The sequence below is a fragment of the Phyllobates terribilis genome, unplaced genomic scaffold, assembly GCF_046119375.1.
Source record: "Phyllobates terribilis strain yellow unplaced genomic scaffold, ASM4611937v1 Scaffold_3__8_contigs__length_932513732, whole genome shotgun sequence".
Taxonomy (NCBI): domain Eukaryota; kingdom Metazoa; phylum Chordata; class Amphibia; order Anura; family Dendrobatidae; genus Phyllobates; species Phyllobates terribilis.
The window spans coordinates 214,596,055-214,623,732 of record NW_027362763.1 but is presented as its reverse complement, the minus strand read 5'-3'; the positions used below and the strand labels follow the sequence as shown (position 1 = coordinate 214,623,732).

The 27,678-nt window shown below is 44.6% G+C and overlaps 1 protein-coding gene across 1 annotated transcript in view; it reads left to right on the top strand.

The window, feature by feature from the left end:
- Window positions 1–27,678, top strand: part of LOC141259112 (putative serine protease K12H4.7) — a 107,588-nt gene that overhangs the window by 10,206 nt on the left and 69,704 nt on the right. The window contains exons 2-3 of the mRNA XM_073674625.1: window positions 707–888; window positions 2,067–2,299. Coding sequence (XP_073530726.1) covers window positions 707–888; window positions 2,067–2,299 — 415 coding nt within the window. The remainder of the gene's footprint in view (window positions 1–706; window positions 889–2,066; window positions 2,300–27,678) is intronic.

The following is a 27,678-nucleotide window of genomic DNA, read 5'->3' as shown; positions in this document are numbered from 1 at the left end:
GTAGCAGCACCCAGGTGACTAGTGAGGGTGGTGTACCACAAATGTAGGCCATATTCAAATGGTATAATTTATTTATTTTTTTTAAATTTGGATGCAGACTCTGACACATCTGCTTACCCTGGATCATACACTCAACTTTTTCCCCTATAGCGAGCAGTGGTTTAATACCCACATTTTTAATGATCTGTTTCATTAAATGGACCAGAAGAAAGGCTGATTACTTCATTATATGACCACTAGGGGTCATGCACACTCCAAAGTACAGAAGTGTTGGGGATTGCAGTCTCATTTCACAAACCATCTTGAGCGGTTGGGGCTGGGGGGGGGATATACTAGACCAACATAGGAAAAGTAAGGATTTTATTAGACCATCTTTTTACAATTCTATTACAATTATATTGTATACCTGTTTATTACAGAGATTTGACTGTAGTAACTGTTTTGGAAATTGGGCAGTAAACACTTTTTTGTAAAAGAAAATGAATCTAAAAAGAGAATTGTCTGTAACGTATGGTATAAGGCAGGATTGATATTGTGGATGTAGAATTATGAGGAAATGCTGTAAATATTACACCTGCGTGTCTTTTGCATTGATAACTATTGTATCACCATTATAACTGCCTGTACCAGTGATGATTTTGGAATATTATGGTAATGTAGCTCATGCATTGAATAACTGTAACAAAGTTTCCATTCTCTCCCACAGAGGTATTATATGAATGACTCCTTTACCCAGAGTGCTGGTCCTGTGTTCCTGATGATTGGAGGTGAAGGTGCCGCTAATCCAGCATGGATGACACAAGGAACTTGGATGACTTATGCTGAGAAGATGGGGGCCCTTTGTCTACTACTGGAACACCGATTCTATGGCAAAAGTCACCCCACTAAGTATGATTAATCAATGTATTACCTTGTATTTATTAAATATTTTTACAATGAACATGATTTTCAATTTAACAAATTGGGCTGAAGGAATGTCAAAATGAAAAAAAAATATGTGGGAGCGACCTATTTAATCATCTGATTTATGCTGACAGTGGATTGGGCAACCTGAATCGACTGACAGGTTTCCTTTAAATGAATGGCACTGACTGAGATTCCATTTTAAATGTATGACTACATTCCCACGAGTTTTATTTATGACTTTTTTTTACTCTTCGTATTTTTGAAAAAAAAATGCAACTAACCTATTTTACTTAACGGGTGCTGAAATGCTGCAGAATATCTGCAATATCAAAAGCTCTTTATGTGAAAGTAGCCTTAGAGTTAACTTTTCAACCATTGGAAAATGCCACTTTGATGCATATGGCAGCAGATGGTCCTTTGCCATATGCATCAGAGTAGCGATTGTCGTTTTGCATAATTGATCTGTCAGCAACAGATATAAAACGCAGCTCCTGCCTCATTGTTACTCCTTTGTGCAGGACTGTTGATCTCTGCTGAAAACAAGTTTAATAGATCAAGAATGTAAAAAAAAAAAAAAATACAACAAGCTGTAATGTTGATGTAAATGGCAGAATATAAAATTGGGTTGACTACTGTAGAGGACCATGTAATGTGCAGATGAATACTGTATTCTAAACATACATTAGTTGATGTGCCAATATCTGTGGTGGCTGCAGATGAGCATGGTATAATAGGACTGTTATGGAAGCCTGTGCGATTTTACACATTTATCAGTTAGCCGGCTTCCAGCACAGCTCTGAGTCATCAATTTACAAAGGTAGAACAAGTCAGGAGCACATAGGAACAAAAGGTGTAAGAGAGAATTTGTATGTTGGGTTTCAACTGTATATTACTATAAGTATACAGTAACTGTGCTTTGTGAAAAATAATCTGATTGTGGGAATAACAATTTAAATATGTTGCTAAACTAGAGATTTCTGCCGCCAGAAACATACTGTACAGATTATAATCCCTTCTGTGAATACTGATTTCCCCGCGACAACTAATGGGCGCGTCCGTTGGAGAAGAGCCTATTCGTAGATGATTTTTCTCTTATATTTGCATCTAGGTTTGAGATGTCAAACAAATGGGCTTTGATTAGACTCTATTTCTTCCTATAGGGATATGAGTGTGGAGAATTTGCGCTACTTGAGCAGTCAGCAAGCCTTGGCCGATCTTGCCCATTTCCAGTCCATAATGAGTGAGAAGCTGGGATTAAGTGACAGGAAATGGGTTGTGTTTGGCGGCTCCTATCCTGGGTGTCTTGCAGCTTGGTATCGTTTAAAGTACCCTCACTTGGCCCACGCAGCTGTTGCTAGCAGCGCACCTGTTAAAGCTGTACTGAATTTTTCAGGTAAGTGTGAACAAATGTTAAGCCAAAAAAAAAAAAAAAAAAAAAAAACATTCGTGCATGGTTTTCATAATTCAGATGTTTTTGGCTTATTCTTTATTTGATATTTTGATGTTACAAACTTTCTATGCAAAGCTACTGTAGCACTCCAGTGGAGTACAAAATGTCTATTTTCTTTACTTGTTTTGTGTGCAGTTTTAAAATCATCATGCAACATTTTAGAGCTAAAAGAAAAGGGGAAAAACCACTTGGCTAGACTTATGAGATCAAAATTTAGATTTAGCTTGTTATTAGGGCTCCATGCAGAAAGCATATACATCACAACTAGTGTTGAGCGATACCTTCCGATATCAGGAAATATCGGATCGGATTGGATTGGACCGATACTTTTTGGGTATCGGATATCGCCGATTCCGATACCGGAAACCAATGCAAGTCAATGGGACACAAATATCGGAATGAAAATTAACCCTTTCTTTCCTTGTAGGTTAATTCTACATGAAGTAAAACAACTAAGAATAATGTAGAATGTATTACACGAAAAGCCGACAATTCATCAGCGCATACACCGGTACCCGACAATTTAGAACAGAAAGAATAGAGCTTCACACATAAATTAGATAGATAGAAACATGTCAGTCACATATATGAAGTACAGTGACAGTGTTGATTACTATACTTGTCATTTAGTGTTAAAATAAAGGATTTATTTAAAAAAAAATTGGCGTGGGGTTCCCCTTAATTTTAGTCTCTAGCGGAGGTTAAGCAGACGGCTGGGGCAGATGTTTGAAGCCTGGGAAGGGGGTAATACCCACGGAGCTTCCCAGGCTACTAATATCAGCCCCCAGCTGAATACCTAGCCTTTACTAGCTATTAAAATGGGGGACCCCCTCAAAAAAAATGACGTGGGGTCCCCCCTAATTTAATAGCTAGCAAAGGCTAGGCAGACAGCTGGGGGCTGATATTAATAGCCCAGGAAGGGTGCCATGAATATTGGCCCCCTCCCAGGCTAGAAACACCAGCCGTCAGCCGCCCCAGAAATGGCGCATCCATAGGATGCACCAATTCTGGCACTTAGCCTCGCTCTTCCCACTGCCCTGTAGCGGTGGCAGTGGGGTAATAGGGCTGGGGTTGCTGTCAGCTTATAATGCCAGCTGACATCAAGCCCAGGTTAGTAATGGAGAGGCGTCTATAAGACACCCCCATTACTAACCCCATAGTCAAAGTTAAAAAAAAACACAAACACCCAGAATAAAGTCCTTTAATTGAAATAAACACACAATTCTTTATTGTTCTAAATTAAACTCTACTTGCCATCACGCCCATTCCAGCTGAAGCCAACGATCTCCTGCAATAAAAGAAAAATAATAAAGCAACCTCATCCTTACCTTTCCATGGTTCCCACGACAGCTTCAGCTCTGCTACATCGAGATGACAGGCTGGACCGCAGCAGAACGCTGCCATCCAGCCTGTCATCCCACAGACACTGAGAAGCGCAGGCATGCTTGCGCTCTTCAGTGTCTCTCTGTGACGGCATCCAGATGAGCCGAGTTCATGTCCAATGAACTCAGCTCACCTCAATCACGTCACTGACAGCGTGGGAGAATTCTCCTGCACTCAGCGCTTCAGCGTGAGAATTTTCCCACGCTGTCAGTGACGTGCATGAGGTGAGCTGAGTTCATTGGACATGAACTCGGCTCATCTGGATGCCGTCACAGAGAGACACTGAAGAGCGCAAGCATGCCTGCGCTTCTCAGTGTCTGCGGGATGACAGGCTGGATGGCAGCATTCTGCTGCGGTCCAGCCTGTCATCTCGATGTAGCAGAGCTGAAGCTGTCGTGGGAACCATGGAAAGGTAAGGATGAGGTTGCTTTATTATTTTACTTTTATTGCAGGAGATCGTTGGCTTCAGCTGGAATGGGCGTGATGGTAAGTAGAGTTTAATTTAGAACAATAAAGAATTGTGTGTTTAATTGAAATAAAGGACTTTATTCTGGGTGTTGTGTTTTTTTTAAATACTTTACTAGAAATTCATGGTGGTCATGTCTAATATTGGCATGACCCCATGAATTTCGGGCTTAGGGCCAGCTGATAATGCCAAGCTGGCCTTAACCCCTTTATTACCGCACCAGGGCCCTGGATGAGTTGGGTACAGCGCCAGAAGATGGCGCTTCTATGAACGCGCCATTTTCCGGGGTGGCTGCGGACTGCAATTTGCAGCGGGTGGGGCCCAGAAAGCTTGGGCCTCCCTGCGCTGCGGATTCCAGCCCCCATCTGCCTAGTTGTACCTGGCTGGATACAAAAATAGGGCGAAGCCCCACGTATTTTTTTTTTAAAATTATTTCATGAAATTCATGAAATAATTAAGGAAAAAAGGGCTTCCCTATAGGCAGCTGGTGGTTGGGGGCAGCCCGTTCCTGCCTGCTGTACCTGGCTGGACACAAATATAGGGCGAAGCCCCACGTCAAATTTTTTTTAAATTATTTCATGAATTTCCTGAAATAATTAAAAAAAAAAAAAAATTGACGTGGGGCTTCGCCCTATATTTGTGTCCAGCCAGGTACAGCAGGCAGGAACGGGCTGCGCCCAACCACCAGCTGCCTATTTGTACCTGGCCGGACACAACAATATAGGGAAGCCCTTTTTTTCTTTATTTCATGAAATAATTAAAAAAAAATTGACGTGGGGCTTCTCCTTATTTGTGTGTCCAGCCAGGTACAACTAGGCAGCTGGGGGATGGAATCTGCAGCTCAGGGAGGCCCAAGCTTTCTGCCCCCCCCCCCTCCCCCCCTCCCCCGGTGCAAATTGCAGTCCGCAGCCACCCCGGAAAATGGCGCGTTCATAGAAGCTGGATGCTGTACCTGGCTGGCATACAAAAATATGGCAAAGCCCACGTCAAAATTTTTGGGAAAAATTAATTAAAAAATAAATAATAATTTAGGGACTGCATCTTTATTAACTCCTCAAATGTCGTCATTTAGTGTTAAAATAAAGGATTTATTTAAAAAAAAATTGGCGTGGGATCCCCCATAATTTTAGGCTCTAGCGGAGGTTAAGCAGACGGCTGAGGCAGATGTTTGAAGCCTGGGAAGTGGGTAATACCCACGGAGCTTCCCAGGCTACTAATATCAGCCCCCAGCTGAATACCTAGCCTTTACTAGCTATTAAAATGGGGGACCCCCCCAAAAAAATGATGTGGTGTCCCCCCTATTTTAATAGCTAGCAAAGGCTAGGCAGACAGCTGGGGGCTGATATTAATAGCCCAGGAAGGGTGCCATGAATATTGGCCCCCTCCCAGGCTAGAAACACCAGTCGTCAGCCGCCCCAGAAATGGCGCATCCTATGGATGCGCCAACTCTGGCACTTAGCCTCGCTCTTCCACGCTGCCCTGGTGAGGTGGCAGGGGGGTAATAGTGGTGGGGTTCATGTCAGCGCCAGCTGCCATGAAGCCCTGGTTAGTAAGGATGGGCGTCTATAAGACACCCCCATTACTAACCTACAAAGTGTTAAAAAGAAAACACACACTACACCCAGAAAAAAATAATTTATTTGAAATAAAACACACCATTTTATTTAATTCTTAGTTTACTAAAAAAAAATAGTTACCTGTCCACGTTCCTGCGCTGATCTCCCATGCACAGCTGTCACATCTGGAGATGGTGACAGCTGTGCATGGCTGCTGTAAGCTCACACTGCCGGGAACACGTCCGCTCCCGGCAGCGGGAGCCACTGACTGAGGTCACCGGAGTGCATTCAGGCAGCGCAGCTCCGGAGACCTCCTTTACGGCACTGCTGTACCGTGGGAATTTCTCACGATACAGCAGGGCCGTAAAGGAGATAACCGGAGCAGCGCTGCCTGAACTCCGGCGAACCCGCTTATGCAATGACGGGGCTGCTTTACGGCCCCGTCATTCTAGCGGCGGCAGCGGTTCAGAGCGGTCACATTCTATGTGGCTGCTCTAAACTGGAGATCATCGTGGGACACTCGTGGACTACTACGGAGGGGTAAGGATAAGGTTGTGGTTTATTATTTTATATTTTATTACAGGAGATCGATGGCTTCGGGGAATTAGGTGTGTAGGTGAGTATAGGTGTAGTTTTTTTTATTTTTTACTTTATTTTAGGTGGCGATCGGCGGGGACAGGTAATGGGAGGTGAGGCTGACCTGTGCGGCCGTGGGAAAGTTCATGTGAGTTCATGCAATGCAGTCAAGCATGAACTCACTTGAACCCTCTGAGGGCACCGCGGCTACTTCAAATGAACAGCTGATCGGCATCACCTGATACCTCAGCTGTTCATTTGAAATAACCGGCGGGAAAGCCGGCGGTGAAGTCTTTTCACTGCCGGCTTCCCCGCCCGGGTCCTTCGCTCCCTGCTCCTTGGTGCTGCGCTCCCCCGCCCGGTCCTAACTTACGATCGGGATGGGAGGTGGCGAGGGGAGCGGAGGATCGGGGTGGTAGGCTGCGGGGAAGCAGTATGGGGCTGTGTGATTGTTTAAAAGCCGGCGGCTTTTTACCGCCCGCCAGCTTTTAATCGATCAGGAGAATTCTCCCACGCTGGGATGGCATTCTGATGACAGGCTGGATCTCAGCTGAGCGCTGCCACCCAGCTTGCATCCTTCAGAGACACTGCAGAGCGCAGGCATTATGGGAACTTCCGATTCCGGTATCCGATATTGTAAAAGTATCGGAATTCCGATACCGCGAATATCGGCCGATACCCGATATTTCAGTATCGGAATGCTCAACACTAATCACAACGTGGATAGTGTACAATTCATGAAAGACTGTTTTTGTGGCCCAATATTTTGGATCACATATCCCATTGGTCAGCAGTTTGGATATATTGATATACACCTTTCCTCCCATTAAAACATACCTTGTCAGTCAACTAATGTGATTGTCTGCAGGGCCATGTAATGTTACCAGTCTCCTTCCCGGAGCCCTTCAGCAAAGGTTAACCTGAAATGTTTTGTCATTCTGTTGCTTTCAGGCTTCTGCTTCGATAAGTCACAACATTGACATGTCAGGATTACAAGGCTGCATTCACACACGTCCTTAGTCTTATAACCAAGCACAGAAGGGGATATAAAAGACAGGAGACATGAGTCTTTCCTTACATTTTTCTTCCAATTTGGGCCTATTTGACTCTAATTAGGCAACTCTACAAAAGGCTTGTTGGTAGAAATCAGAGGCTTAGGATACCCATTCACTATGGCACTACCAGCCTCATCTGCTTGCCTGTAGATTTTTGTACATTACCGTATTGGGAAATGCCATCAATGGCATCTTGCAAAAAAAGCAGCACCTTACAACCTTACAGCTCCAGCCAAGTGGACGTGTTTTTATGTTTAAAATATAACATTTTTTATGCTGACCCACTGTGCATGTGCGAAATTTGGAGCATATCAATTTCTCATAGGGGCACGCATAGTTTTGTGTGGATTTTTTTCTCCATAGAATTGCATTAGATGTGGAAAATCTGCTGGTACTAAAAAAGGGAGATGCATTTATTTTTTTTTTTTTTTTATATTTTATTTCCACTGTGGAAACTAACTAAAAAAATACCTGTAATCTGCACATAATTGATGTTTTCTCAATAACAACAAGTATCCAAAATAAAGCGCCTTTATTTAACCCCTTCATGACATTTGACTTGCCTATACCTCAAAGGTCGTTGCCGAATAGGTATGTCATGGTGATCATGCGCAGCACAGGAGCTGTGGCCGCACAATCGCTACCAGAAGCTCGGCTTGTGTAATGGCCAAGCCTCGACTCTCTCATAGCTAGTAGAGGTGCCCCCACCGCTTCCCCGGGTGTATAACCCCCTAAATGGCGTGATTCAATATCTATCGCAACATTTGAGAGGCTGACGTCATGACTACCTCCAGTTTGCTAGCTACGGCAAGCCTGTTGGACCATGCTGACAGCATGGCCTAAGAGGCTTCTATCAGTGTAACACTGATAGCTGGTATAATACATTGCAATGCACCGGTTTATACCTGTCAGTGATTTAAAAAGTTAGTCCTTCTATGGGACTAAGTAGAAAATAAGTACATTATTTTTAAAAATTCACAAAGTAATAAACATTATGCCCATAAATATGTACAGTATTTATATAAAAATAAACAAACGTACACATTTGGTATCACCAGAACAACCTGATCTATAAAACTGTCACACTAATTGTGAACAGTGGAGTGAAACGCAATCAAAAAGATGAATGGAAAAAAATGGTATCTCTGAAAACACAATCTTATCCCGCAAAAAAAGCCGCCATACCGCTCAGTGGAAAAATAAAAAAGCTATAGCTCGGAGAATACAACGATGCAAAAACAATTCTTTTTTTTCTATAAAATAGTTTGTGTAAAAGAGGCAAAACATAAAAAAAAGTTTTATAAATGGGGTATCACTGTAATCATACTGACCGAAGAATAAAGCTGTCTTATCAATTTTTACACACACGGAACATCAAGAAAAAAAACCCCTCAAACAACAAATCCTGAATTTCCAGTTTCTCCTCATGACAGCACCATAGGAGGAGTAATCCCATATCCTGTGTAGGGACAGGAAGTACAAGCGGTTAAAAGCCTCCCACCCCCAACCTCAGTATTTTTCCTGTCCCTACACAGGACAGGGAGTACAGGAGGAGCGCTGGTGCAGGAGCCTTGGTGCGAAGTTTACCTCAAGGGACCCCGGGGTATCGGGGGGGGGGGGGGGCTGCTGCTCTCTCCTTCCCGCTGCCAAGCGGGCCCAGGACCCAACACTCCCTGTCGGGAGTCCCTCAGCCCTCCGGTGTGCTGGACCCTCCGGGTGCCGCTTCCCCATCGCCGGGGCTCTCGGCGTCCTGCTCTGGGCGGGTCCGGCTTCAGGACCCCCCGGCGTCGAAACTGGAAGTTCAGAGATGATGACTTCCGGTGGTGGTCGCGCGGGAAATTCAAATCGCGGTTAGACCAGATGCCAGGGAGCAGGAGAAAATGACAGGACGACCAGGTGAAGTATAAGAAGGGGGGGGGCTGCGGAGCATCAAAGGCAGGCTTACAGCTTTGGGCACCCCTGACAGCGAAATGGCAGATATCTCACCCTGATACATGACTGTGGGGCGATCCAGGGAGGGTAAGTGTACCATTACCTTTTTTATATGGCTAATGTAGCTTGTGCTTACCAGGCCCTCCATATTTTTTATAGGATGTCTCTGGGCAATTACCACCTCCTTCTGAGAAAAAGGATACAGGGAAAAAGGCCACAGTAAAATCCAAGAGGTGCCTGGATTGTAACATCAGACTTCCCGACTAATATACAAAACGTCCATGTGCTGAATGTAGAGCCTCCATGCTAAAGGAGGAGCATGGGGCTCTATTAAATGAGATGCGTAGTATAATCAAAGAAGTTCAGGCTTCTATTACGTCTCTGCAGCCCCCAGGTTCAGGAGTCCAGGATGTCCTGGGACCCAAAAGACCCAGAGAAGATATAGCACCATCTTCTGAGGGTGAAATCGACCCATCTGGTGACTGACAGTGAGACCATTAGTCTACCTCAGGACGGAGAACGGAAAAGATATGTTCCACTCAGATGGTATGGATATTCTTTTATGAGCAGTCCGAAACACGATGCAAGTAGAGGAAATGGAGAAGAGCAGTAACATTCATGTTGAGATGTTTGGTGGTCTTAGAACCCAGAGACCCATGGTTTTCCCTGTTAATGCTCATGTGAAGGACATGATACTGGAGGAATGGGAGGTTGCGGAGAATAGACTCTCTATACCACGAGACTTCCGCGCCCGACTATCTTTTGACCCAGAGGATACCAATGTATGGGACGCTATTCCTAAAATTGATGTCCCAGTGGCTACGGTGGTCAAGAAAACCTCTATCCCCTTTGAGGACTCGTCAGGACTTAAAGATCCTATGGATAGGAATGCGGGTGGACTTTTGAAAAAAGCCTGGGAAGCTTCGGTGGCAATTATTAAATCTAATGTTGCTGCTACATCTAGTGCCAGATCCATGAGAGTCTGGCTAGAAGAGCTAGAGAGTCACCTATGGGATGGCACCCCGAGACCTGTGGCTCTGCTGCATCAGCGCATGCAAGTGCCAGCTCACCGACTGGTGTGTGGCTTCGCCACGTGCTGACTTTCTACACTGCACATGTTGGCAAGGCTTTGTAAGCATCAGAGGCCAGTTGTGGTATACCAGCTAGCGGTAGGTGACGAGCTTTCTTGCCCAGCCAAGGAGGAGAGGCAAGTGAGACGTACAGCAGAGGCAGGGGTGCACTGTCAAAAAGGTCTGGGCTAATTTCAGGACACCCTCCCAGCATCCAGGCCCTGATCGGGTATTTTTGACAAGGAGGGAAAAGGTGTGTTTTTTTTTTTTTGTTTTTTTTTTTTTATAAAGATGGTAAAGCAATACCTGGCCGACCAAACCAGCGTACTCCCCAATTCCTCTGCGACCTTCAAGCATTGGGTCCAAAAGCTGGACACCTGACATGATGTGTCTCTCTATGCCTTTTGGAGGTGTTGGGCTGCCCTGCCGCTAGCGTCTTGTCTGAGCGGGTTTTTAGTGCTGCCGCGGGGGGGGTGGGGGACATAACAAACAGGCGCTTTCACCTGTCAACAGAAAATGCTGGCAGGCTCACTGATAAAAATGAACAAAGCTTCTGTTAGCCCAGACTTTTCCACACCACCAGATGACAGCAGCTCATAAGGTGTTTTTATGTGTGGGTGTTTTTTTTTTTTTTTTTAAATTTGGGGCTAGAACAACATTTTAGTGGTTTAAAATGTAATTATTCCTTCACTACCCAATGGTATAAAATTCTGTAGGGCACATGTGTCAACATTCTCACTGCACCCCTATATTAATTCATTGGGGGGTGTAGTTTGTAAAATGAGGTCACTAATGAGGGGTTTCTGCTGTTCTGGCATCTCCAGGGGCTCTGCCAATGTGACATGGCACCCTCAAACCATTCCAGTAAAATCTGTATTCTAATGACGCTTCTTCCCTTCTAAGCTTTGCACTGTGCCTCAAGTTTTTGACCACATATGGGCTATTGACGCACTCAGGAGAAAACGAACAGTACAATTTGTTATGCCATTTCTCCTATAACCCCTTCTGAAAATTAAATACTTGAGGCCAAAATGACATTATGGTTTAAAAAATGGTAAAATTTTGTGAGTTATGATTTACCCCAACCGTAAGAGTTCATGTTTGTGTGTGACTCACGTGCGTCCTCTTTAAGCTCTACCCTGGGAGATGGGGGACTCTGAGTCGGGTTCTTTGATGTAGAGATGGGGTGCAGCCGTGGCCCGGACCCGACCCGTGCCCAGGTCGTCACACTAAAACAAAAAAGAGAGAGTACGGGCTTATCCGGGTTGAGTGGCTGATTAACGACTACGCCACCTGTGGCACCTGGTGAAGGCCACCAGCGCCGCTGCAGTCCGCTGAGGCATGGTGTTATGGCGGCCGTCGTTGTTACTACTCCCCACAGGCGGAGCAAGGCCTCAGGGCAGAGGGACAGGATGACGGGGGTAGTGGTCTAGGAGGTCTGGTGCTGCGTAGTGCGGTGTAATGCAGAATAAAGAGTCCGGAGGCCATAGGGGTTAACTTCCAGGGTTTTTACTCACATTGTAGAGTACAGCTGCAAGGCTTCTCCCTGCTCCTCGCGGAGTTCTGCGGTCACCAGAGACGGGGGGGGGGGGGGGGGGTAGGAGAGTCCAGAGTTCGATCAGAACCCCGCACCAGAGTGTTCCTAGACTGAAGACCGGGTACTTTCCTGTGTGTGTGTGTGTGTGTGTGTGTGTGTGTGTGTGTGTGTGTGTGTGTGTGTGTGTGTGTGTGTGTGTGTGTGTGTGTGTGTGTACATAGGCCGGGTCTCCATCTGAACTCCTCTCAGAAAAAGGGTACGGGTGGCAGCTCCGCTCCTTCCGTTACCCGGTGAGATCCTCAGGGCCTACCGGGCTTTCCCGACCAGGACATAGAGTAGCAAGGTCGGGTGTCGGGGGCCGGTACCCCTCTTGCAGCCGGACTCCCTCTGAATATATCAGGTTGGCGAGGACAGGTTGCGTATACCGCTCCGTCTGCATCCTCCTTGGGATCCATTTGCTGTGGAGCTACACTCCTGAGCTCTGGGCCTTCTTGGTTATGGTCCTTGACCGGGTTGAGACATCCATTATCTGCAACCTGCCCCTCGACCCAAGGCTAAGGTACGAGGGCCGTGTCTCCGTCCTCTGCAGGCCCACACAGGATCCAAGCTCAGGGAGGGAGATCACAATACAAAAGACCGAGAACCAAAATGGCTTTTTTTTTATTAAATACGAAATTTAAAGTGTCACTAAAATGTGAGTCCTCCACCCAAACCCACTAAATGGTTCCCCTAGCTCTTGGTTCCCCAGTCTCCCAGTAACCAGGAGGGCAGCACCTAGTGCATTCTAGCCCCCTCTGGGTGGGAGAAGTGTGGTGTTGGATGTGAAGGAAGGGTCCTGACCGTCGCACTGTTCTTACCTCAGAGGAGGGACACTACACTCCATTAGAGAAGTGCAGCATCCCTGTGGCGGTCGAACCCTCAGGGGCACCACATTTGGATATTTTCAATAAATCTTTTTGCATAGTCTTCATAGTAATTTCTATGTTAACCTCTATTAATTTTTTCAGATCTCTTGTAATTTCAATACCCAGATATGGGATAGTTTGCGCCAACCCCCCCCCCCCCCTCCCTCCGCTCCATTTTATATTCAAACTCGTCCTGAATTACTTGTTTAAGCTCGTTGTGTATGTTGAAGTCTAATATTTTGTATTTGGAGAAATTCATTTTATAATACGAGACCTTCAGGAATTCTTCGATTTCTTTAGAAATTTCTCTCAAGCATGACAGTTTTTGTGGGCAATGTCATTCTTTTGGTGACAAATCCACTGATTTTATAATTTCTAATTTCAGTAGGCACCCCACTAATAATACTATTTCTCATTCTTTCTGCAAATAGCTCCATAATTAGAGCAAAAAGAATACAGGATAAGGGACAGCCTTGTCTGGTGCCATTCGAAATCTTAAAAGTATCTGATGCGTGATTGTTGGAAACTACTCTAGCAGATGGATTATTGTATAGAGCCAATATTCCTTTCAATATTGGGCCGTTAAGCCCTTTAGTAAAATTTGGGCCTTTTTTTTTTTTTTTTTTTTTTTTTAATAAACAACCAATGGATTCTGTCAAAGTTCTTTTCCACAGGTAAGGTACTTTGTCAGAATGAATAACTTTTTTAAAAGTGATTAATCTACTGGTGGCATCTGAAACTTTCCTGTTTATGAAGCCCACTTGATCCTGGTGGACCAAATCAGGGATTATTAACTTTATTTTACAATGGCCTTTGCGTAGGGTTGGTTTTTTTTTTTTTTTTTTTTTTTTTTTGGGAAATCGGACAATGATTTTTGGTAGCGGATGTATCACCTTTTGACTTTTGGAATGACTATGTTGGCTGACGTTATTTCCACTGGAATATTACCCAATACTAGAAAGTTATGAGGGGTTCAGATTTTAAAAGGTTGAATATTCGTTATTTAAAACCGCTTGCACTTGGTGGTTTACATTTTTTCAGATTCCTGAATGTCACGAATTTCTTTCTTTGAGTCAATTTGGGGACATGAATGTTGTAAAAATTTGTTAATATTGTTTTCAGAAGGTTGAGGGATGGACGGATCATTTTTAAGATGATATAGGTCACTCTAAAATTCTATGATGGCTATGTGCCCACGATGCAGATTTGAAGCAGAAATTTCCTGAGCATTTCTGAATCTCCTTGGCAGAAAAAAACGCATGTGGGTTTTTTCAGCCGATTACCCATTTTTTACACATAAAAAGATGTGATGCCGGCCTCAAATTATATGGCTTCTTACCAGCATTTTTCAACTGATTTGAAAAAAGTAATTAAAGTAGTATGGAGACAAGTGCAGTGGTTTTATTTTAATCTTGTCGTAGTTTGGCTCCAATTCTATCCATGTGCCAAATTTGATGCCAAATTTCCTGTGCAGCTGAGAGATTCAATGGTGCACTTCTCATAGCAGAGGCCATGTGGCAGCTGAGCTCTTGTTAATAATTGCTGGTTGTATAGCGGAGTTCTGACCTGGCCAGAATTTTAAGTGTCTCTTTACATTTTATTCAGTGAAACAACAAGTAATGTTAGTACAGGAGCCCATATATCGGAAGCTATCCAAGTCTTACACATCGGTATACAATGTTGTGTGAAAAGGTGAGCTGTTTATGTGCACTTGTATAATAGGAGGAAATAAATACAGGCTTAGGTTTTCATCTGGATTATGAGGATGAACAGATTCCAGTTTTATTTGTTGTGTTCTATTTCATCTACTTACTAGTATTCCTCAACCAAAGTTGTCCCATATATGTATGCTGTTTTCTCATGACGCTGGTGTTGTCAACTCTCCGGTGGTCCCAATAGCCGCCAGACCCACTATAAAGGCCCCCATCTCTTAACAAGCTACCAACCTATCCAAAATAACGACAAACAGAAAAGATTGGATAATATTGGCCACAGCAGCATTTATTATAAACATTACAACATTTATAAAACCATATTTCAAAGCATGATGACTTCCTTGAAATTACAAAAACCTGGTGACCCCCCAAAAATTGACCATAAGCAAACCACAATTACTCCCTGCCGTAACCACAGGCTCAGGGGGCAAAGGGTTCATTAACGGATAACCACTTTCTCCGGTACTCGACATTCCTCTGCCGTAAGCCCTACCAATCACCAGACCAAATAACCAACTTGCATCAGGACATGGATTCCCCTGTTTTATCCCCCTATACCAATTTATATACAACTTCAAGGATACCGATACACGCCACTACAAGAGTATTTGAAACCTCAAATTCTCGAGACCCCCCCCCCCCCCATTCCGGGAAACAAAATTCAAAATTCCTCTGTTCACCTTAATTTGAGCCTTATTGAACTTTTCAACAACCGACCAAGTATTCTGCCACTTCATCCTGGGGACAATCTTAGCCGTAAGAAATCATGCTTCATGTCCCTGATTTAAATCCCTGCAAAGGCGAACACCCAAATCTTTACACCCCCCCCCCCCCCCCCCAATGTGTAGAACCCTGTTCCACCCCATACTCGTAAAACCGAGCCACTTGATAACCACTTTTTCTCTCAGAAAGCCAAGCTGCCTCCTGTCTCTTCTCAAATCCACCCGGGTGGCGCCTCAATAAATGTAGGAATGGCCCATAATCCATATTAAAAACAATGGTATGATCAGCTGTAACACACTTGAATTTTATACTTTAACTAACTTTAACTATTGTGTTAGGCCTAACATGGGACAAACTATGAGATTCCCACAGGCCTTGTCCCCGCACAATCTCAGGATTCAAACCACACACAGCAGCTTCAGTCGCCGCACCTATACGGAAAGAATGAGGAGCAGAACTAGAGGGATCCAAGCCCAAACGACCTAAACACCTCCTAAAAATGTCTGTAAACTGATAATCTTGACAAAAATACACCTTCCTCATGATGCAATGAGCTGTCCACTATATTGAAAAACCTCCTAAAACCCTCAAAAGTAAGTACAGGGCACATAACCAAATCCTAAACACCTGCTTACCTCTTCCCAACTGATCGTCTTTGACTTTCAAGTCCAAAATTCCAAACCTCTGTCTGTAGCCACAATGTCTCTTTCCAAAAGTCCCCCAACTCTTTCTTGGTAGGGGGCAACCAACTCACTGACCTGTAAAGGCCCAAGAAAGCCAGCTGAAATAGCCTAACTTCAAATTCAGAACTACAAACTCCTATTAACTCTCTACCCAAATATTCCAACAAATCAAATGAAACAGGATGCCTGCCTTCCTTTCGCACCCCGTCACTACGAAAACCCCCCTAATGTCCTGTTTTAACAATCTTTGTTAAATCTCTGTAACTCCTTAATTTGAAACAGAAGGCCAGTCCTGAAATCAAACTATTTTACCTTTGACACCGACCGCTTTAACGCTCCCTCGCTTTAACCACAACAATAGTCCTACCTGATCATCCTCAGACAAAACCTCACCAAAAGCAAAACATCTTTATCCAATTCTCCCACCTTTCCCAAACAGACTGGTAATGCTGTCCACGTGCCAACAGAAAGCAACCGTTCTAATCAACGGTTCGGCTGCCCGAACGCCAAAGGGGCGTGCAACTCTTTCTCCTCCACGCCTGGAGCCAGTGACCGAAAACTATCCCGCTAAGTTCTGAACACCTGGCACATGTGATGATGTAACACAAGCTGTTAAGCTTAAATGCTCCAACACCAGTTGCCCTAACTCCCGAATCACCAGTGGAGGGAATGCAGTAACACCATATGGGCGTTGTGCTAGCCATTAATAATCAGCTAAAACCAATAGTTTATGACGAAAATGTTGCGTTACAGTCACCTGTATTGGAAAAATCTCGAGCAGGGCCCCTTATTTTTTTTTTTTATTATTATTTTTTTTTTATATATAGTTCAAAGCCCTGGAAACTTGTGACCTCCGAGTCGAAACCTTCTCAGGTAGACCAAATTCCCACGGACTATATGACTATACCCAAAAAAACAAATACAAGAAGTTGGACCCTCGGTTTCCCAGGGGCCAAAGGAACTCCGGAACTCTTTGCAATCTATTCCATGTTGCTCAATGGGGAATCCTTAGGACAAAAACACAAATCATCCAAGTAACGAATGATGGGTGCCCCACCGGATACATCACGAACCACCCATTCCAAAAAAAACGACTAAAAACCTCAAACAACGAGCAAGACAGATCAACCCATAGGTAAACACCAGTCCACAAAATAACCCCTCAGGATGAACTGGCAATAACCTAAAAGCCGATTCGATGTCTGTTTTCGCCATCAGAACCCCCCCCCCCCCCCTCCCTTGCCAGGTGTGCAGATGCGTATGCGCCCCTCAATCCTAGCGCTTGCCAGGAGCAGTGTTCAAATGTCATGGGTGGCGCCAGCACTAACTGAACGCGGCGACCGCCCATGACTGAATCTGAGAATGACACCCCTATAACTGAATACGAGCAGGTAAGACAAAATATATAATGCGTTACAACCTCATTATACTACCACCGATTTTCATGAAAACAGCTCGTTAGTGATGCACATTGCATCACTATCAACGCTATGGGGGCAGTGTACATAGCAACTAAGACGGGACAGGTTCCCTTTAAGGGAGTGTCCTTCTTTTTTTTTTTTTTTTTTTTTTTTTTTTTTTTAAGACCAATAATACCACATACAAGGGACAAATACCATCACACCCTGACCAGACCACATACTATCACCACATAGTGACCAAATACTACAATACTGATCATTAATAAAAAAAAAAAAAAAAAAAAAGCACCATACTAATATTACTATAAGTGACATTATACACAGCTCTGTATATAGTGTATAGGTAATAGTGATTTGTGAGGCCTTGTTCTAAAGATGATCACTTTTTCCAGCACAGAGCACTGGTGCCATTGATCTTATTGTTTAATTAGTGATTTCTTGCTGTGTTTTATTCTGCTTGCTTGTCAGTGTGCACTAATTTCACTTGTAAAGTGTCCAGCATTCCAGTAATCTCATTAGTATCTCAGAAGCCTCTAACCATTGTTCAAACAGCGACTAGGCCCATTGTGAGAGTATTGAAAGTAGATTGGGCGGAACCATCACCACAGGGAGTCTCCCATGCAAACCCAGGTGATGGGTTTGACCTAGGAAAAATACCTCCACTAAAGCACACTTCACTTTGGGAGGGAAAGTGAGAGCAGTCCTGTCCATTCAGGGGTCTGCTCCCAGTGAAGGAGAAAATAACCCACATGTTGAGTGAGGAGTTGGTGGAATGATGTCGAAGGGTTAGGCTCTAATCTGAGGACCTGGCCCATGGATGGATCGATGGCATATGGAGTCTTGGAGATTAGTACCGACTGGGCTTGATGAACGTGTTACAGTTGTGGGATATGTCGTTGGGATTTAAACTCTTAAAAGGACTGTTGCTACCGGATACCTGTGCTTCCATTGTTTCATCTGTCGTCTGGAGGATCGTGGACTGTGGCTATAGACTATACTGGCTGGAGATATGAAATCTGTGGGCCAACCAAAAGTTGGGAGACTGAGTATTGCCTGATACAAAGTCAGTGGAACTACTGATCCCAGATTGGGAACTTGAGGACAGAGAACTGTATTTTGGCCACTTACCCGGAGTTGTTGTATTACCATGGATGTGAGGAATAAAATATTATTGCATCATTAACCTGCCTAGGTGATTATTTACAACTCTCAACCTCAGATCTTCAGTGATTACATTACACACAGGAGCTCTGTATATACTATATAGTGTATAGGTAACACAATGACTCACCAGTGACGTCTCTGGTTGAAGCCCTTCATCTTCGCTTTTCTTCTTCATCCAGCTCAGACTGCCATCCCTTCTTCCAGCCAGGACTAGTCTCTGTAGAAGATTGGCTGGATGACCCTGCCCCGCTTTGAAAAGGATGCCGGTACCTAGACGGGGCCATTACCCTCAACCACAAACCAATAACCTTTTTGATCCCATCTAATAGCTTTCCGCTGACTAAATTGTTTGTCATATCTAAGCCAAGCTTGATTCCCCCCTCCCCCCGCCCATAAACAAAGTAGGCCTCGCATATAGAGGCAAAATAACAGAGGGCGACAATTCTTGGGTGCTTTCTCACCTATAACACTTGCAAGAATCTCAAACGCTTGCATCTAATTAGTGAGTGTTTGCGAGATCAAACGCCATCTATGCTTCTCCTCTTCCTTAGTTTAAAAAGAGAAGAAAAAAAAAAAAAAAAATTCGTCCTTCCTTTTGTCCAAATTAAACATCTCAAGAGGTAAAAGGGAAAAAATTTGGACTTACTTTCCAAATTTTTTTTTTTTTTTTTTTATCTCTTCTTAAAAAAAAACGTGTGCTCCTCAGGGGCCCTCGAAGCAAACACAAACCTCGCCTTGCGCCTTATCCAAATGAATCTTTTCTAAACCGAAACTGACACAGGTGCCAACACCTGTGATGCCCTGCCAAAACTACTATTGCCATCACTGGTCATTGACCCATGCTGACAATCGTCCCAGAGGTCGCCCAGCACCTTCTAACCTCGTCAAAAACTCCCTAATTTTAGACAAAATAACCCTGACTCCATCAGGAACAGAATTACCACCCATGTTAAGATCACACACTACCCTCTGCAAAGCACTGTTCACTGAATCCTGAGGCGAAACTAAAGGACGCTGTACCCGACCCCATGCCTACAACCCCTGTAGCTTTACTGCACCCTGTGACCTAAAAATAGAAGGAAACAGACAAGACAAAGTAATACTTATCAGGCCGCTCGGGAGCTGTTATCCCGCCGGGCAGAAATCCAGCATCCAGGCGTCTGTCAAGACTGTGTCCGAACTCCTGGCAGATGGGTCCCCAGCAGATTAAGACAAGGACATGAGAGGGAAGCTATAAAACCTGGAGGTTCTTGGGAGAATGGCCCTAATGTTGGGGATAGACCGACAAGCTGGGACCACCACCCCACCTCACCTGGCAGCCCGCCCGCTGCCTGATGCAACCGAAGGGTGTCTGCCTCGAGTCCTCGCTGTTGCCTGAAGCAGGCTGCCCGACAGGCACATCGCCTCGATGGCACTTCCGCTGATGACTCCCTTCCGAATGCAGTAGCGGGCCCCGCCCCCGTCGCGACCAGAGGCCTTCTAACCGCCGCAGAACGAGCTCGAGCCCTGGCAAGGGGTCTGGATGGAGGTGCACAAGCTGGAGAGTCCCAAGAAGGGCTCCTAAGCCAACTCCTAGCCCCAGGAGCAAAGTCGGGAGGCAACCGAGTAGGAGTTTTTAAACCGCATACTGCTGCCTGACACATGGCCACCAGGGACCCCATAATTTGTACAGGATGAACAGTCCATTAAATAAAAATTTATGTAACTTTACTGGTGAGTTTTATGCAGCTCATAGCATAGCAGGTGTATGGCTTCATTATCACATCTGCAGATGCATACACGTATCCATACATAGACGGCAAAACCAAAGAAATGAGCCGGGGCATAAGTTGGTATACATGCAACGTATTAGAGCATGTTCACATTATGGCCATTTAACAGACAAAACCTAAGAAATAAAATGAGCATATGCCCTACTGTAAGTAATAGTACATATAAATAACATTAACATTAAAACCTCACCTAATACTAGAAGATGGGACTGTCCTGATTGGATACACCCTTGTTGCGATGGGATGGCTTTTACACTTTAGATCATAAACAGTGTTTACCAAGTACCCTATGTTATTTATATGTACCATTTATTTACTTGCTACAGGATATATGCTCATTTTGTTTTTAGATTGAATGTGTTACTATATGTAAAATCCCATAGTGGTTGTACATGATGGTTCATTTATTTGAGAGGTACGACACAGCTGCGTGTCACAGCTGATTCCTATTTTCTAGATCACCTCTCCCTTCTCTCTTCCCATCTGCAGCCCATTCAGACCGCCAAGCCGGGGCATGGTTTTGTACAATATGTTCCTGCTATAAATATGAAAAGACTGTCACTTCCAAACAGAAAACTGGTGTTTACAAGTGCATACTAAGAGTAGCCATCTCCATACATGCATAATACATTAGGATAGGTTCCCAGCAATGAAGGTCTCCTTGCTGTGGCCATTGGACTTGCATGAATTGGCCAGATTATGTGCTAAGCATCTCCATTTTTTTTTTCTTATCTAGAGCAGTATTGCAACTCAAATTTCATGTTTTACATTCTATAGCTCTACAGAGTGCAACTTTATGTTCCTGCTATAAACAAAGTTTGGCTTGCATGTAGCTTCTGTCCCTTCGATGTCGTCTTTGTGGGCCAGTGGGAATCCAATCACCTTTTTATCGGTCGACTATGACAGCACCACGAGCGAGGGGATCCGCCCACCAAGGACAGGAAACCTACAGGCTTAAAAGTGGCGGCCCTCTCTCTCGCCTCAGTTTGGTTTCCTGTCCTTTGATGGAGGGAACCTATAGCAGGCTTTCTCGTGGAAGAACTCCGGATGACTGGATGAAGCTCTGGATTTGGCGACGGCTGCCGAGCAGCGCCCCTATCTGGGGAATGCCCAGCATCCTTTTTTTGCACCGAATAGCAGTGGGTGCTGCGCCCCTATGATAGGGGTGAGCTGCCCCTGGGCTGATCCGGACCACAGTGGGAACTGTGCCACTGTCTGGGGTTGCAGCCCCACCAACACTCTGCGCAGATGATGGTAGGGCTGCGTGGGGTGGCATTCCCATCGACACCCTCCAGAAAATGGTGCTCTGGATGTTCTGGAGGGGAGCTGCGCCCCTGTCTGGGGTGGCATCCCCATCTATTCTGCGGTGGTGCTGCGCCCTGATTCGGGGTGGACAGCCCTGTCATCTCTCCGGAGAAGAGACCCCCTACCTGGAGCGGCGGCTGGAGCGTCTCGGCGTGCACTTCCGGCCTTCTCCTGTGTGGGTCGCGGTTTGTTGACGTCACCACGCCCCTTGATGGTCACATGACCGCACCTGGAAGTTCCGGGCGCTAAAGTAGTGCAGTCCCTGTGAATAAGAGTGGGTGGAAGCATGTAATTAAAATTGGAGGCGATTGAACAGGTGCTGCTATTTAACTGCCCAAGCACCGTTGTTCCGGGCTTCCCAGTTTCATTTCTCTATCATGGAGACAGAAAGTGAGCAGCAGCTTGTTCAGCAGCATCCATCATCACCATCGCTGCGGCTTTTTGGGGAGCTTCAAAAGGCACGTCACCCTCAAGCTACTAGTAATACCCGGTCCTCAGGAAAGCGAGGATCTGCGTCTAGGTCCAGTCATCATGGCTCCAGCAGGATGGATGAATCTGCAGCCCCCAGGAAAGATCCCCCGGCTGAGAGGTCCTTCCTCCAAACCGGTACCAGCCCTTTGAGCCGGCTGGGTAAGTGATCTTCGAGAAAGTTCACTTAGTAATGGAGTATCCTTTCTCCTCTTCTATTTTTAATAGGGGAAGAAGTGTGCTTCCAAGTCCAAGCATTTTGAATGTGCGTTGTGTAACAGTCCTTCCGGACTCTTATCCCCCTCCAAAAATTGTGCCAATCCTGTATCAAACTCTAGCAGATGAGACCCCTAGTTTGCCTCAGGATTGAAAACCCTAGTTAAATCTGAAGTCAGTAAAATCCTCTCTAAGAAACCTAAGAGGAAGGTGGATACAGACTGTGAGATCTCCCCAGCCCCTGATGACTCCCTGTCATCTGCTTATGAGGTGGACTCTGACAACTCGGCCTCTTCATCTTCCGCATCCTCAGACAGTGGTGCGGGTCAGCATTGTTTCCCTCTTAAGGAGATTGATGGTTTAGTTAAAGTGGTTCGCTCAACTATGGGAATTACAAATCCCAGACCAGAGAAATCAGTCCAGGATGTAATGTTCAGGGGACTGGGGGCAAAGGAAATTTTAAGTTTTCCAATTAATGATAAACTTCAGGACCTGATATATAGAGAATGGAAAAGACCGGAGAGAAAGGGTTCTCTCCCTCCTTTCTTTAAGAGAGTACCCCTTTGAGGATTTGGCCTCTTCCTCCTGGGAGAAGGCCCCAAAGCTAGATGTGGCCATAGCTAAAGCATCTAGGCGATCATCTCTTCCCTTTGATGATATTGGGGCCCTTTTAAGGACCCTTTGGACAGGAAAGCGGACACCTTTTTCTCAAAGGGACCTGGGAAACGACTGCTGGGGCTTTTAAAGCCGGCGGTTGCCGCAGCCTGTTTGGCAAGGTCCCTAATGATATGAATGGACTAGCTTGAATCCCACCTTAAAAAGAACACACCCAGCAAAGAAATATTTATCAGATAAAATGGAATCTGTGAAATCAGCAATAAAGTTGCTTTTTTCAGACTGTTCTAGAGTAGTGTTGGATTTAACGCCGATTACCATGTACCTATCCATAAGGATTACCAGAAATGCCTTAGGGTGGCTTTGATCATGGACGGGGAAATTAAGCATTTCCAGTTTAGGGCCTTGCTGTTCAGTCTGGCCATAGCACCCTGGGTATTTACTAAGGTTTTAGAGGAGGTCATGGCTCATGTCAGGGAACATGATATTTTAATTATCCCTTATCTGGATGATTTCTTGATAGTTGGGGACTCTGCCTCCCAATGTGATAAACACCTGAAACAAGTAGCCTCCATCTTAGAGAATCTGGGGTGGATTCTAAATCTGGAAAAATCTAGGGTAGTGCCTTCAAAAATTCAGCAGTTTTTAGGTATTATGCTGGATTCATATTTTCAAGTATGTTACCGCCCCGGAAGCCAAGAAACAAAAGGTTAAAATTTTGGTAAAGGCATTATCAAACCTGGTCAAGTCCCTTTAAATCCGCAATATTCTCGTTGGGTACCCTGACATCTTGTTTTTCTGGGGTTCTGTGGGCACAAAACCACTCCAGCGTGTCCAGTGGGACATGCTACATAATGAAGTTTTGTTGAATGGACACTTAGAAGGACGAATATCCTTGTCACCCCGGTCAGTTGAGTCCCTGCAGTGGTAGGTTTGCGTCGTTCACCCATCTCGAGGGGTTCCCTGTGTACTTGGAGTCACTAGGATAATTACCACCGATGCAAGCCCCTGTGTGTGGGGAGCCCATCTGGGGGTATGGTAGCCCGGGATCCTGGTTGAATACTGAAAAGGGGTCTTTCTTCCAACGCTAAAGAACTGCTAGCAGTAGACCACATTGATTTAATAATTTCTTGTTTTTCCTCCCATGATAAAAACGTTAAGATCCTTTCAGATAATAGGATTGCGGTAGCTTACGTGAACCACCAGTGGGCTACACGTTCAAGATCGCTGATGAGTGACGGATCATCTTTTTCAGAATTCGGATTGTCCTCTCCTTTCCTTTAATTGACCTTCACATCAAAGGAAAAGAAAATATAAAAGCAGACTACTTAAGCCGCTATCCTCCTGAGGCAGGGAGAATGGGAACTAAAACAGGACATTTTCTCACAAATAGTCCGAAGATGGGGGGCCACCGGTGGAAGACCTCTTTGCCACGAGACTAAATCGAAAGACAAAGCTCTTTTGTTCCCTAAATCCCAGAGAAAATCCCCTGGCAGTGGAAGATGTGCACACCACTAGTGATGTGGACAGTTTAAAGGCCCCGTCACACTAAGCGACGCTACAGCGATCCCGACAACGATACGACCTGTCACGGATCGTTGCTGCGTCGCTATGTGGTCGCTGGTGAGGTGTCAAACAGTCAGATCTTCCCAACGACGCAGCAGCGATGCGGCGACCCATAACGATCTGTATAACTATGCACGCCTATGTGTTTCTGTGTCTGAGTTGTCAACAAGGTCGTTGGTAAGGTGTCAAACACATCGATACATGCTACCCAGCGGGGCCTCAACGATCAAAGAAATGTCCAGACCATTCCGACACGACCAGCGATCTCACAGCAGGGGCCTGGTCGCTGCTAAGTGTCAAATGTAGCGAGATCGCTACTGAGGTCGCTGTTGCGTCACAAAACTTGTGACTCCGCAGCGATCTCGCTAGCGATCTCGCTTAGTGTGACGGGGGCTTAACTTTGTAAAAACTGGTAAGGTCCTAGAGAAACTTTTATCACAAAATGACTAAGGCTATGTGTCCACGATGCAGAAATGCTTCGGATTTTTCCTGAGCGTTTCTGCATCTCCCTGGCAGGAAAAACGCATGTGGATTGTACAGGTGTTTTTCCTGCCAGGTAGAAGCGTTTGTCAAGCGTTCTTCACATGCATTTCCGCATGCAGGTTGTCAAGCGCTTTCCAAGCGATTTTAGCATCACTTGGAAAAGTGCTTGACAACTTGGTCACACTATATAAATCCATGCAACCGGCACAGGCATGGATTTATATAGTGTGACTGAAAGAATGGTAAAAAATAAATATTATACTTGCCTTCTGATGGCCCCCGGTGTCCTTGTCTCTGCTTGTCAGCAGCTCCCGGTAGACTAAAGGACCACCGCGAGCTGTCGGCAAGCCGAGACGAGGACACCGGGGGCCATCAGAAGGTAAGTATAATATTTATTTTTTATTTGATTCTTTTTTTTTTTTTTTTTTTTTACAGGTTCTATGGTATCCAGGTCCAGAGGAGTCTCCTCTTCTCCAGACCCGGGTACCATCCGCACATTGAAACGCATGGATTCCGCATGTACAGATGCAGTGATGCGGATTCCATGCGTTCCAATGCAAGTCAATGTCGCCGAAAATGCCGCGCTTCCGCAAAATAATTGGTAGTGATGCGGATTTTTCCGCAGCGGAAATTTCCGCATCATGTGTACAGCACATGCGGATTATCATTGGGGAACATGGCAGACCTTCTACCAAGCGTTTTTTAAGCGTTTCTGCAGCGGAATTGCTGCTCTTTGGATCACATTTTGGGCAGTGTTTTTTTTTTTTTTATCTTATAGAAAAAAAATTTAATCTTGCAATCTTCACACTGGTCACTGGGGCTTTTTTAGTTGTTTACTGTCCTTTCAGGAAGTGTTTTCAGCAGTCTCCTTATCAAGGGCGTGTTTTCAATGACCAGTAAGGCCACATTCACATGATCAGTATTTGATCAGTTTTTTTTCCCTTAGTATTTGAAAGCAAAAACCAGGCGTGGAACAATCAGAGGAAAAGTATAATGGAAACACGTCACCACTTCTGTATTTATCACCCACTCCTGGTTTTGGTTTTCAAATACTGATATAAAATACTGACTAAATACTGAGCGTGTGAATGTGGCTTTATACCTTTTATACAGAACTGATAACACGGGTTACAGCATTTACAATTAGTGATGTCCCAGCTCCTGCTCTCCCAAACCTTTACAATAACCGGCTCATACATCACATAGTTCAATTCAGGAGTTGGGGGTCAGGGTCTGTTCATTGTGGCTAAAGTGGTGTTTCCTAAAATAGGAAGTCTGAATGGAAGCTCCAGTGTTAACACTACATATATATTGGGGTTTAGGAAAAAAAAAAAATGAAGTTTTGGCAAACGGCTACCAGAATTAACCCATTCTTCTGTCATGATGGGTGCATGTGGCCTTGTGGAGATATTTGCAGTGATATACCCCAATGTACAATGTGTGTTTTTTTGTTTTTTTTTTGTTAAAAAGGTACATGCCCTTGTTCTGCCTAAAATACCAAATCTCCAGATAATACTCATTTGCATTAAAACAATGAGTTTTCTGTTGTGAAGAACATTAGTTTGTTTGCTGTCTTAATTTGGTGCAGATTAAAGGGATAATCTATAGCATTGCTGTTTTTAATTGCCTTACATTAGTAGAATAGATCAGGATGTAATGTTCCTGACCAGTGGAGGTCTTCTTTGTAAAGAAAACTCATCAAGGGTTTCTAACAAATGTAGATATTTTACATATTAACTTCAACCAAGTATAGATGAACATTATTCTGGCATATGGAAATGATTATTTTATAGGTTTTTAAAGGGATATTTTTCTCTGAACATTTATCATCTAGAGAAGGAAAGCACAACACTTTTTTTTTTTTTTTTTTTGGTCCAAGGGCCATATTGTCATATTGAACCAATTTGAAGGGCCGTAATTTTTTTTAAATGGGTATTTACCTGAATATATCTGCAGAATTAAGTTTTTGAGAAGGATTTTGAGCGTTTTTCAGTTTTAACATTAAGCAAGTTATTGATTGCTACATGATCGGAACAGTCAGTACATGAATACATCACCAAGCTTAGTACAGTGATCAAGATCACCCCCATATACATTCTTATCACATAAACCTGCAACTCCCAGTATGTCCTTAACAATGGTAAGGAGATACTGGGAGTTGTTTTTACCAGCCACAATCAGACTCTGGACCATACAGGAACCACAGTACTGATGAGATGAAGGAAGGATCACAAACCTTTTACATCCAGGTGCCATTTTCTCTGATTGTTCCCATCCCTTTTGTCTCCACTTAGTACAGATGCCATGATGCGATTTCATGCCCAGACCTGGTCTCTGGAAGCTTCCTTCTTCTGTCTTCAGCAGCACATCCCGACACTTTTATTTTTAAAGGGCATAGTATCTTCCATGCTGCACCCCTGCAGAAAATATCCCAAACTGCTTCTCTCCATAATATCCTCCCCATACTGTCCTCCCACATAACACCTTTGTAATATGCCTCCCCACACAACTCCTCTCCATAATATCCCCCCCACATACTGCCCCTTTGCATACTCTGCTTCTTTCACAATCCTCTCCTGCTGCCCCATAATGTGGCTTCATAGTAACAGCACCCCCCCTCCACCTCTTACAATAGGATGTTTAATCTCCGGCTCCTTCTGGAGCGTTTACTTTTTCTGGCGCGCCCTTACATCCTCTGTGCTGTGGCGCCG